A 13573-nucleotide genomic window follows, 5' to 3' on the forward strand; every position below is an offset into this window, starting at 1 on the left:
CTTTTACTCCCTATGCTTTCTCTTAAATCATGCAAAAAGTATCAAAACTCACAAGCATATCTCTCAACAGAAGACGGGAGTTCAAACACAGAAACATTCTATAACCCTTGTCCTTTCTTGCCTATAATCCCATTCTTTTTTATCAGCTGTATTTTTTTGTCATCTTGCACCTAAAGTAGAAGTCTAAACAAAATATGTCTGAGTAACGTCTCAGTGAGGACCCAGTTCTGACTGCAGACTAAACTACTAAATAAATATGAAGAGCTAATTTGTGTTTTCACAACTCTGATAATATTTTCATGAAACAAGGATGAAGTAAGCTGTTGAGAAGCAATTCTCCTACTGCCAGCACGGAGTTAGTGCAGCAGTGTTTTGACAGCAGTTCTGTAGTATTAGTGCTAATGAGCAGATTTACTGTTTATCTAGAAAGCTGCCAGTGCCAGAATCCATGGATATACTAGTGTAATTCCATTGTTACACCCAATAATACCACAGTGGGATATGCAGTTAGTAAATGAAAGAAATCACTGGCTGTGCACCAAGGTACTCATAAATAAATGGCTAATTTAAAATAATCTTATTACGAAGGAAAAATTATCATGCAATCTACTCATCTGTAGATGAAGGCTGTTTATTAGGTGAGAAATTCTAACGTGAGCTCTGACCTCATATTCAACAGTGCTGCGTGTGTGCTTTTTAACGAGTTCCTGGCTCCCTGAAAGATACATCTCAGTACTTCTCTGTGGTTATGACACCAAGCTTTGTTGAAGCATTTGGACTGCTTCTTTCTACATATATCATAAAGAAAATACAGATATTGCTAAGGTAATCTTTGTTACAATTGGAGTTGTAATGAGCTCCACTGACCTTAATAGAAGAACGACCCAAAACCCTCCTCCTTCTGTGGAACCTTAAAGCTTAGCTACATTTAAAGGTAACAAGTACAGCTGTACAGCTGAACACAGTAGTACCACTGTCACTAATTTCCTTAGGTTTGAACGTTGAACACTGCCGCTTTTCATGCTACTTACACTTTGGCCTAAATAATGAAAATGAATAACACATACAATAGTAAAGCACCAGGGGTGGAATGTCAGGATTGGGAACTGGCACTAAGAAGAAATAACTCAGAGGTTTTTGATTTGGAACCTGGTAATACTAGCAAAGGCAGACTCTAGAAAGGCATAAATGCTATTCTGACTTATGATTTCTTAGATCTCCTAGTAACTGTGTGTTTCTTGAACACCATGCCAGATCAGCGGCAGAATGAATACTGTACTTCAGTCCTCTTCTGTTTGAATGAGACTGTAATACAGCAACAAGAGAATAAGTCTGCTTAAAACACGACCATACAATACTAAAGCCTGCCATCTGGCAGAAAACCAGAGGTAGACCAAAAACTCAAAAGCAATTTTGATTGCTGTATTGAAACCAATATATTTTGAAAATTGGTGCCTAAGTGAAATATGATTTCAAGGGCTGAAAATCTGATAAAGCATCTCTTCTTCAGAATACACTATAAGCATACTCTGGTAGCTGGTAAATTTAGCAAATGCATTAAACAAACACAGCTTGATGCTGCCACATAACCAAAGTCTACGAAAAGATTCTTCATAATAGCTGACAATTAAATGAGAAAATGGTATAAAATCTGAGACCCTGGATGGGGAGACATGCCCAGTTTTGCTTTAGATGCTGGAAAAGACTATGAGAGCTGGTTCTAAGTTCCCATCTAGAGGTTTCAATTCTATAAGTAAGTTGCTCATTTTGTCATAATTAATCTTTAAAAGTGATACATTTCTAACAGGAAATCTAACTTAATGGAATATATGCTACAATCGAGCATTCATTTTAGTTTGAACATTTGATTTATTAGCTCCATCATGGAAAGTGATTATATGTTTCTGAATAACCTGTTATTTTATGAAGTGTTATTATAAAGGCTGAATTCTTCATCACCACAGATCTCTACAAACAGAATAAGTTAGGATAGGTTTTGGATTACTGCCTATCAGTTCTGCTGAAAATCAATGCAGGAGGCTTATCTGTTGATGTTTCCTCCCACAACATACAAAGAAGACCAGCACAGGCATGAAATAATATTTTTCTTGCTAATACTTCCAAAATCAATCCCAAACAAACAAACAAACAAAAACAAGAAGCAAAACCAAGAAATAAAATTTTCATCAGAGAAAAGAAAACATCAACAATTGCTATGTTATTGGTAATTAAGATGTCCATTTTATTTTCAATTAATATATCTTTTGAAGCTAAGGAAAGAGTGGCAATTTCTCCCTACTCCTTGAGCTGTGATCTAAACTATTCTAGATTGAAGGTCTTCTGCTGCTGTAAGCACTGAAATGCAGTTGACTATTCATTTTACTCTGGTAAGTGAACAAACCCATTTAAACCATCCATAAATAATCTGTAGCTGAGATTCTAAATAAATCCCTAATGAATTTGGAAACTCATAAGTGGAAATTTCAAACAGCTAAAATTACAAAAGAATTAAAATAAAACTTTACTTCAAAATAGAAATTAAAGGGATGAACGAACATGTTCCAACCTCATTTTCATTGTATAAACTAAACTGAAAAAGAACAGAGTTCAGTGTACAAAACTCAGCTGAATTTATATTGTAGAAAATGCAGCTCCTTGTCTTAACCTTAAAAACCTTGCACATTTTTTGGGAAAATTAGTTATTTAAAATGAACACAAGAAATAAAGGAATTTAGCATTTAGTAGTATATGCAGATTCAGACACAAGGGACAACACTCAGTATCACAAAATCAAGAAGACAGAACTATCTCAGATTTAGTTCTGATTTGTCTTGTCTGTGAGCTTCACAGTATTCCACAGGATGGCTCCCTTATCATTCCATTTCTGTTTTCACTGACCACTGTATTACCACATTGTAACTTCATGAGACAAGTTCCACATGTCAATTTCCAGGGAAAATTTTCCTTGGAACAAATGAAAAAGTATGTTTACTTGTGGTCCACAGATTTGCAAATGCAAGGTGTACTCCCAAAGCAATGAACTTCATTTTCCTGTAAAAAAAAGTTTTGCTGAAAAACTCTGAGTACATAAAACTGTAGAACAGATACGTTTAGTAACAACAACAAAAACCCCATAGAGTGTACTTGGCAAAATACTAAAATGAATTGTATTTGATTCTGACACTACTGTTCTCTTACAGTGTACTACAACCATTGACAGCCATAGTCATTCATCCTCAAATAAGTAATCCTACATAATTGAAAGCTTTGTGGAGGCAATATTGGCAAAGGAAAAAATGAGAATGAAGGAACTTAGAAAACGCTCCGGGTTGCATGAGTCTAGAATAATAAAAGGAAAGGTGTTGGTCAGTGTAGCAACAGTCCTTGCAGCAGTTCAAGTATGCAGTTGAGAATTTATGTAACTTTTAACAGCAGGTTAACTCTAAAACAGGTAGCACTGCTCACTCCTTTCTTTAGTTAGATCTAACAATAGATAGACCTGCAGGATCAGTCAGATCAGCCAGCTGATTATGTATTTAGATCAGATGGTAAAATCTGACTGAATGATTTCCACAATATAACATGAGGCATAGTCTTGTTTGAGTGTGTAATGTGCAACATAAACTCATATTCTCTGTACTGGATAGCTGAAGTCATTTTTATTTCTGGTTTTTCACTTTGAATTGTATTTCTAATGGAGTTTATTTCTGCTACCGAATAAAATCACAGAGTGACAGAATTGTAAGGGTTGGAAGGGACCTCTAGAGATCATAGAGCCCAACCCCTGTGCTAAAGCAGGTTTCTATAGCAGGTCAATCAGGTAGGCTTCCAGGGAGTTTGAATATCTCCAGACAAGGAGACTCTTAAGAAATTCCTCCTTGTTAGAATGAAACTTCCTGTGTTGCAGTTTCTGCCCACTGCCCCTGTTCTATTGTTGCTCACCCCCAGAAAGACTCTGCTCCCATCAACTTGACTCCTACACTTCAGATAAGTATAAATAGTTATGTGATCCCCCCTCACCCTTCTCTTCTCCGGCCTTTTGTCAGGTGGGAGAGGTTTCAGGTTCCTAATCATCTTTGTTCCTCTCTACTGGACTCTATGAGATCCCTGTCTTTTTTTGAACTGAACACAGTATTCCATATGTGGCTTACCAAGATGGGGTAGAGAAGAGAGGGAGGACCACCTCTCTCGACCTGCTGACCACGCCTTTTTTAATGGATGCCGGGATAGCACTTTTCTTCTTGGCCTCAAGAGCAGATTCTTTACTCAGGGTCAATCCATTGTCCAACCAAGTCCTTCTCTGCAGAGCTTCTTTCCAGCAGCTCAGCCCTTAACCTGTACTGATGATGCATGCAGTTATTCCTCCCCACGTGCAGGACTCCACACTTGCTCTTGCTGAACATCCTCTCTGCCCAAATCTCCAGCCTGTCCAGCTCTTGTTGAACGGTAGAATAGTCTTCGTTTATTACACTTATTTGTGTAATAAACCCCTGAACATATCCTAGATTATCTTAGATTTCTAATATCTTATATTTCTAATATAAATCCTATAGAATTATTTGTAATTCCTTTCAGCATCAACTAATTCCCTTAAATACCAGATGAATAAGCATCATTTCAGAGTAAAGACGTCATAAAAAATAACAGAAATGATTGTGTGATGCTGTCACTAATCGCAGTACAACCTCTCAATATTGGCCTTCATCACATAAATGTCCACCAATGGTCAAGAATTATTTTAATGAATATTACAATTTTACTATCATATTCAATAACATTTAATCTCTTTTCTTCTTTCTCCTTTTGGGCTTGCTTTAATGTATTACAGTTACCATCTGGTATGTTGGATGTGTTACTGTCTATGTGTTGAACATAATGCCTAAGTGTATGCATTATGGTAAATTCAAAAATGTTTATTCTTGCAGAAATGCAGGATGACTGCCATGGTGTTCTGACGGCCAATAGCTTTATGACACACCGGACATGTAAATGCTCAGAATGCCATCACTGCAAACAAAAATCGCAAGCATTTGTAGAATTTCAACTCATCAGATAGAACTATCTTACATAAAGAATAAATAGGTCCGGCTAAGTGGTCAGCTCAGCTACAGAGTCAGGCTGAACCTGAAATATAGCTCTTTCGTTAACAGAATAGATCACTTACCAAAAAAACCCAACAAACTGAAGATGGAAAGTCAATGTCATTATAACATAAACAAAGGCAAAATCTAATCTACCTTCCCTCTGTTGTGTCAACATATATTTAACATAAACTCAGGCAATGTCTGTTTATACACAGAATAGCTGCATTAAGCAGCAATGAAAAGAACTAGATTCTGACTGGAAATTGTATTTTGGACCAAAAAAAAAAGAACCCAATTTAATTTGCATGGCCATTGGAGTGGTTAAAAAACCATGTCCCTAGAGAGGAGCCTCCTCAAAAACATAGGTCCTGCAGATATAAAGCCTGATGGTCCACTAATGCCAACACTACTCTGAGCAACTGCAGATGTTGCGCCAATTCATATGTAGTGTTTTGTGTACTTGCTTTAGCCTTAAATGTCATTCAAGTTGCAGCTTTAAAGCCTGGTAAATGTAATATGTCATTGCTTGTAATAGGACACAAGCTTCTTGTTAAGCTAACAGCTCAAGCCTTAGGACATTTCTGGATTTGTCTTGGATTGGCTCACCTCAAGATCTTTCTTAGCTTGTTTTGTACTTTATACTATGAACAATTGCCTAACTTTTTTGGCAGTTACACAGTGTTATTATTATTTACCTAGGTGTCTATTGCTGATTATTACACTCGTTCCAGTATATTTTACCTTTTGGTTAGTTTTGCACTGTTGCCTGTTATAATGTGTTTGATAACTAATTGCTGCCTTCTGGAATTAACATGTTGTTATTTTCTGTAGGATTAAATATCTATGAGCCTGCAATAAAAGGCAGGGTAGAGAAGTAGAAAAATCAGATGAGAGCAGATGCCTTGAACACCCAGGCACAGAATCATACTAGGGTGCTCAGGCTATAAGCAGGTCACTAGTATGCTGCTAGCTATTAACAGACTTATGGCCATTACAAAAGTATCCAACATAGGTGAAACATAACCTATAGTAAATTTCAACATACCCTGCAGTCTTATGAAATAAAAGAGCAATATATAGACTATGCTAACAAACATACACAGATCCTACAGAAAGGAATCATCAGCATCTATGTTTTACTTCTGCTAGCAAGTATAAGGAAGAAATCAATATCATGCTCAAAGATGAACTCAAGATGCAGTGCCCATATTGAAGCCATTAATGTTTCAGACTCAGAGGGTGAGTGGAAAGATTACATCCAATCAAAGAAAGGAATTAGAAAAATGAGCATCTATCAATATTAATTGTGGACAGCCTGAACTGTAATTGCTGGTAACCATTTCAGTGGACTAATACTAAATCTTGGTCAGCCCACTAACATTTTACCTGGACTAACAGGAGATTATTGGCTTTATATTTAATGTATGTTCTTTGACTCCCAACAGTATAAGTGGTGCGTCTTTTATTTCTGCAATAGACATCATAGTGACACATAACCTACTGAAAACATGAGATAATGAGTTTCTCACCTGAAACAAAAAAAGTGTAGCAAAGCTGTAAAAATCAACAATGTTAATCATATAGTTTCCTATGGAAATAGAAACAATTCCATTTGTACAGTAATTGTACAATAGCTTATAGCAAAGTTCAGATTTGATCATAAGAAGATCTATTGATTTCTATGATACTTTTTTATTTATTTGTTTTTCCAGCCTGAGTTATCTCGTGAGACCATCAACTAAAAATTCATATAGCACTGCTCACCAACATTTGGAAATAAGACAATCTATTTATCCTGACTTCAGGACTACTACGCGAAAAGCCTACTGATAATTTTTCCTTTGTACTGTTTTAATACTTTGGAAAGCATTTTGTTGCAATGAGAAAAACTAAAGAAAATGTGTAAGAAAAAGAATGTCAAAAAGTGAAGGCCATGGAGAAAAAGCATACAGACTCCTAGAAGAGCCCAAGGCTTTTTTGGGTTTCCTCCTAATGCAGGAACATTTTGAGGACTGGATAGGATTTCAGATAAGACTGTGTTTACATCACTCTGTCTTTTACAGGGAAATCCTCAAGTGCAAAGTGATAACATTACTATAGGAGGCATTAAGTATCCTCAAAGTTTCATCCTTTCAAATCCTCCCAAAAATCATATAGCCCCCTCACAAAGGTGGCCACTTCTGAGTCAGAGAAAGAAAGGACAATAGCACAGATTAGGTATGAATCTCTCCACATGAGGAGTGAGGAACATGACCTTTGAGGATAAGAAAAAAGCTGAGGTTTTCAGGGCCTTCTTTACAGCTGTCTCTAATAGTCAGATCAATTACACTCAGGGAACTCAGCCTCCTTATCTGGAAGCCTGGGATGAAGAGCAGAATAAACCCTCCATGATTCAGGTGGAAACATTTAGAGATTTGCTACTCCACCTGGACTGCCACAGGTCCGTGGGACCAGTTGTGAACCACCTGAGGGTGTTGAGGGAGATGACAGATGTCATTGGCAAGTCACTTTCCTTCTATCAGCATTTCCGGTCAACTGGTTCCAGATGACTGGAGGTTTGCCAATGTGCTGTCATCCATAAGAAGGATCCAGAGAACCACATGCCTATCAGCCTGACTTCAGTGCTAGGGAAGGTTATAAAACCTTCAGCACATGTGGGACAAGTAGAGGACTAGGCCCAGCCAGTGTGGGTTCATAAAATACAGGTTGTGCTTGACCAATCTCATCTCCTTTTATGACTGAGTGACTTGTCTGATGGGTGAAGGAAAGGCTGTTGATGCAGTCTTTCTAGACTTCAGCAAAGCCTTTGACACTGTCTGCCACAGTATTCTCCTAGAAAACCAGGCAGACCAGAAAAGCTTGAACAGGTCACTCTTTGCTGGGTGAAGAATTGGCTGGACAGCTGGACCCAGAAAGTGATCGTGAATGAAGTTAAATCCATCTGGTGACTGGTCACCAGTGGTGCCCCCAGGTGTCAGTACTGGAGCCAGTTCTGTTCAATATCTTCACTGATGACCTGGATGAGGGCATTGAGTGCACCCTCATAAGTCTGGACAGGACGGATTGCTGGGCTGAGGCCAAAGGGATGAAGTTCAACAAAACCAAATGCCAGGTCCTGCATTTTGACCTTAACAACCCTAGGCAAGCAACACTACAGAGTTTGAGCAGAGTGGCTAAAAGACTGTGCAGAAGAAATGCATGTGAGGGTGTTGATCAACACTCAGCTGAAGATGAGCCAGCAGTTGCCCAAGAAGGCCAATGGCTTTCTGGCTTGTATGAGAAATAGTGCAGCCAGCAGGAGCACGGAGCTGATAGTCTTCTTGTATTCCGCTCTGGTGAGGCCATACCTTGAGTGCTGTGTGTTCAGGTTCGACCCCCACACTACAAGAAAGATAATGAAGCCCTGGAGCATATGCTGAGAAGGGCAACAAAGCTCGTGAGGGGTCTGGAACAGAAGCCTTATTTGTAGCAGCTGTGGGAGCTGGGATTGTTTACTCTGGAGAAAAGGAGGCTCAGAAGAGACCTTATCGCTCTCCACAACTACCTGAAAACAGATTGTGGTAAGGTGGGGATCAGCCTCTTCTCTTAAGTAGCTAGTGGTCAGACTGAGAGGAATGGCTTCAAATTGCAACAGGGGAGGTTCAGATTGGATATTAGGAAGAATTTATTCCCAGAAAGAATGGTTAGGCATTGGAATAAGCTGCCTGGGAAGGTGTTTGAGTCACCGTCCCTGGAGGTATTTAAGGAAGTGTAGTACTTGGGGCCATGGCTTAGCAGGCAGTATTTGTGCTAGGTGGATGGCTGGACTAGCTGATCTTAGAATTCTTTTCCAACCTTAATGATTCTACGATAACAAAATATGAATGTTTTTGACTTATGTTTTTATATTTTATACATATGACTTTATATTTTCTATCTTCGATGCTCAAAGGAAGAGTTGGGAGACATACAAGATGAAGAGTTCACCCTTAATACCTCCAAACTCCTAGTTGCCCAACTAAGCACCAGCAGCATTATTTGACATTTACATTTCATAGGTAGTTATTAAATAATTTATCATTTATTTATATATCTGTAGAAGGCTGTTTTTATCACACACATGAAATTTTTATGTATATTATAACTATAAGCCATATAACTATAAATACTACATTCAACATGATAGCTTTGCTCACAAGCTAAGCATCTTGTTAGAAATTTGCATGTAAAAGTTGCAATACCATTAGATCTAGAAATGATACAAGACAGTTGATAAACAAAAATCTAAAACAAAACATTTCTAATTTCAGTAATGTAGGATTTATAACACAATTATAATACAATAATTCTTGATAAAATCACTTCATTTCCAAAAGAAAATCAGCTGCTTACATGTTGTACTGTACCATATCAATACCTAAACTATTGCAAACAATTCAAACTAATGAAAAAAACAAAAACAAATCATATATAGGCTGTGATCCTATGCATTGTTACCCTCACTACAGAAATACACCTGACACCTGAAAGAAAAAAGATTACAATCAGTCAGCTCTACATATATGGTATCATTCTTATGCACATGTGCGGCATTATCTGCAACAAAATATACTGCATTTGATGTTTCTCTCTTTACATTAAGTTTAAAACAGAATAATTAAGTTAACTGGCCTCATTTCTTTCCCAGCATGTTTCCACTGAAATGGTCACATTGATGTCATGGGAGCTGAGTGATACATTTCTGCTAAGGACAGTTGACGCACAATTTCAATTTACTTCTACTCTTCTTCCCTGGAAGACAGATGGGCACATCTGAGCAAAACAGTAGCAAAGCATCCACATAGTTTATTGCATTGCCTATAAAACTTTGAAAGGCTCTCAGGCATAGAGTTCGTTAGAAAAATAATCCTATAAAATGTTCCTTGTCTTCTCCTTCTTGCACAGCTTCTCTTTGAAAACTGAGTGGCATGTGTTTCCCTCCTCTGCTGTTTTCTTTCTGCTTCCTTGGTTTGTCTTACACTTCCATTTTTCCAATTCTTCCTCATATATATTTGTCTCTCTGCTGAGCACCTCTATGACTTTTTCTGCCTATTCCCATGATTTTAACCACATTAAGTCATTCAAACAAATAAATGATCTCCTATGGATAAACAAAGAATATACATAAATTACTCCAAAAGTAATGTCTTCTATTTATTTCCATGGAAATGACAACAAGTACAAAGAGCGCAATAGTATTGTTTGATGGAGCAAATTCTCAGGTACGAAATGCTATTTTTCAATATAGTCACAACCATTAGTTACATATTTTCACCAGCAATGAACAAAAGCTTGCATGCTTGCTTGTAAAAATCTGCATGACCATCCAGAAAATGGTTTGTCTTTAATGTTGCTGTTGCCACCACCTCACTGTGCTCGCTTCTACTGTTTGGTCTTTAGAAACATTCAGCAAGTATTGATGAATGTCAGTGGGTGCCATTTTATCCATGTGGAGGAATTTAGTGACAAACCTTTGCTTCCATATGAGACACCATTCTGTCAGACTGCCCCTCTGCTGCCATCTGTCACATGGCATCAAAATGTAATGGAATACTGGCAGAAGAGTTCAAACTCTACTGCTGTACTACCAATATCCAGCTCTGACATGGTGGGCCAACGTCATAAAATAGGAAGCATTTCTTTCAGAGCTAACTTATTTCTGTTCTGTGCTCTTTCTAGTCATTCTTCTGCCACTACCACTCTATGCCACCACATACGCTTTCCAGTTTCTGCTTTACCATAATTTGTTTATCAGTCCACCCCTACTCCAGAGAGAACATTGCTGTTTTCTGAACAGACAGCTCTCTGTTACTCTAAACACTCAGTAACTGCCTCTTTTCACATCCACTGCTAGATTCTCAAGCAAGTATTTTTTTGTTTTTTACTCATTTTCCCCCCTAGTATCTATGCCACAGGATGCATATTATAAAGCAGGCCGCCAGCACAATCAATCACTTTATAACTGTGTGCTCCTTCTACTCAGTCACTCCCATGGCAGCAACCTGATCTGCCTTTCTCTACAGTCCCTGCCACAAAATATATTTCCTTGTATACTGTAGTAGCAAATGGATCCTCGTTCATTATTTGTCCCCTACAAAAAAACATTTCCTGTTCTGATAGTCCATCATGTGCTTTCCATTAAGTTTCTCTAGCACAAACTGCTGCTATTCTCTCTAATATGGAAAAACATACTCCATTTCAGAATTCTTTCAGATTTTTTGCTGAAGACAGACATTTCAGTGCTTGCTTCAAAAGAAAGATCAATTTCTACATATGGATTTACACTGAGATTCCTTTCTTTTTAGTGTACAGATGGTGTCTAAGATGAATCTGCAGACAACTTGATTTATCTTTATTTCAGATATAACTATTAAACCATTCTTAACCTCTTAACCTCTAAGTTAAACAATAATTGAATGTTTCAATAAGCCTAAGAAGGCTGGGGCCAAAAGAGCTAAAATGATGACGCGTACTTCACCATTTGAGTATGAGCCTGTGTTACAACCACAAATTGCAAATGAAAATCTGGATTTGCGTAAAGGGCAATCCAGCAACTTGCCGTGGCAGTGTCAAGTAAAAAGAAAGTTGTTGTAAAACGGAAATGGACTAGCAAGGATAAGAAAGAAAGGAACAGACTTTCAGAATAATTGAGAAACTTTTGTTTCAGCTGCCTTTGCACATGCTCAATACCCCCAAAATCAAGCCCAAGTTAACTCACTCAGAACAGCAGTGGGAATTCCCAAACCTAAAAGTGAAATATAGGAATCTGTACTACCATACTTTGCCACCAAATCTTTGTTTGTTTGAATGGACTCTATAGGCACCTCCAGTTGTGCATGGCACCAAATAACAGCAGGGCAATTAGAGGGCAATTAGAGGGAAAGTACAAGCTGGCAGGTTGCATCTTCTCAAGAGCCAACAGCGTGTTTGGAGCAACTTCTAAGCTCAGGATGCTGAGTTGGTGCTAGGTCTGCACAAGACCTTCAGCGCAGCCTGCTGCCTGGGATGGGTGGCGTAATCCACACCACATCTCGAGAGGCAGTGGCTGCTGCTGGTTCAGAGACCACAGGGCAGCACCATGAGTACACCTACTGCAGGAGCGCCCTGTGAGAGAGATACTGAACAGGAAACCTGGGAACATGAGCAGGATCCTCTGCTGCTCTGTGAGCGCCGGGGATGGGCCTTCTGGTGCTGCTGGGTAACCCCCCATGTGTGCTCTCTGTGAGGGAGAAACAGTGTGCGCTATGCAGTTATGTGCTATAAATAAGAAGTCTAATTAGCGAAAGGCTTTCTAATAAACACTGGTTATGATCTGTTCCTCCTTCTGCCTCAGTACTACGTCAGTAACATTTTCAACACCTACCACAAAGAAGCCACAAAAAAAAAGCACAGGAGTCTTCTGGACCTGTCTGTATTTAATAATTCTGTATTTTAATCCTGTTACCACTCAGACAATAAAAATGATCTGAATTACCCCCAGATGCAACCATTCACCCATCTCCTAGTTTCTCCTGAGCTCTCTATTAGACACATTTCCACTGAACCATTTTGCCAGTATATATACGTACAGTTTTTGGCTGCAATAGTTAAATTTTCCTCACAGGAGCTCCTGTGTTTCAGATTTGTGACCAAAACAGCACTGATAACAGAGTCTCAGAGCAGTGCTTGCAGAACCATGACCTTCTGTTACATGCTGTGTCTCCATTGCAGAGCTGCGGGTGCCCAGACACCAGGAGGGTACACAGAAGGGAGAGCTGGCCCTGGCCAGCAGAAGGGCGTTCCGTGCCACGTGGCCGTGCTCAGCAATGGAAGGTATGAGGGTGATATAAGAGAGGAAAGACAAGAGGTGTTCACAGCGATGGCGTTTGTCTTCCCAAGTGATGCTAACGTGAGCTGCAGTACTGGAAGCAGCGAGCACCTATCTGCGGGCTGATGGGAGGTGCTGAATTAATTTCTGATTTTGCTTTGCCTGTGGCACAGCTTTTGCTTTAACTGTTAATCTCTCTTAATCTCAGCCCCCGGGTTTTCTGCAAGGTGCCGCTGCCTGCAGGGGTTAAACCACAGCAGGATGGCAGATCTCCATTTTTCTGATGTCAAGTTGTAGAATCACCAAGTTTTTTGACGGCAAGTGAACCGACATCGGATCCGTGGTAAAAATGAGGATTGCTGCTCCTTGCCCCGGCCCACACACACGTCCGCCTGTGTCATGTAACGGATTCGGTCGGCCTTAATTTGTGTGTTGGAGGGACCGCCGCATGGAGCCAAGTCGAGATTTTACATTCTCAGAAACGCCGGGGCTCGCGTGCTACCGGCCCCCCGTTTTACTCCTCGCCTAAACACGGTCCTCCCCTCGAGCGCCGCTGATCCCCGGCCGCATTCGGCCGCAGACGGCGAGCCCCGCGGCGGGCGGAGGAGAGAGCGGCGACCTGTCCCGCGCGACCGCCATGGAGACGTAACGGTCGCTCCCCTGC

The 13573-nt window shown here is 39.5% G+C and overlaps 1 protein-coding gene across 1 annotated transcript in view; it reads left to right on the plus strand.

The window, feature by feature from the left end:
* The first annotated feature begins 7333 nt into the window (after positions 1-7333).
* The window catches only part of UHRF2 (ubiquitin like with PHD and ring finger domains 2), an 86249-nt gene continuing 80009 nt past the window's right edge, over positions 7334-13573 (plus strand). Inside the window, exons 1-3 of the mRNA XM_010725641.2 lie at positions 7334-7524; positions 12813-12990; positions 13348-13554. Of these exons, the coding sequence (XP_010723943.1) occupies positions 7334-7524; positions 12813-12990; positions 13348-13554 (576 nt within the window). The remainder of the gene's footprint in view (positions 7525-12812; positions 12991-13347; positions 13555-13573) is intronic.

Source organism: Meleagris gallopavo, chromosome Z (assembly GCF_000146605.3).
Source record: "Meleagris gallopavo isolate NT-WF06-2002-E0010 breed Aviagen turkey brand Nicholas breeding stock chromosome Z, Turkey_5.1, whole genome shotgun sequence".
In the NCBI taxonomy this organism is placed as follows: domain Eukaryota; kingdom Metazoa; phylum Chordata; class Aves; order Galliformes; family Phasianidae; genus Meleagris; species Meleagris gallopavo.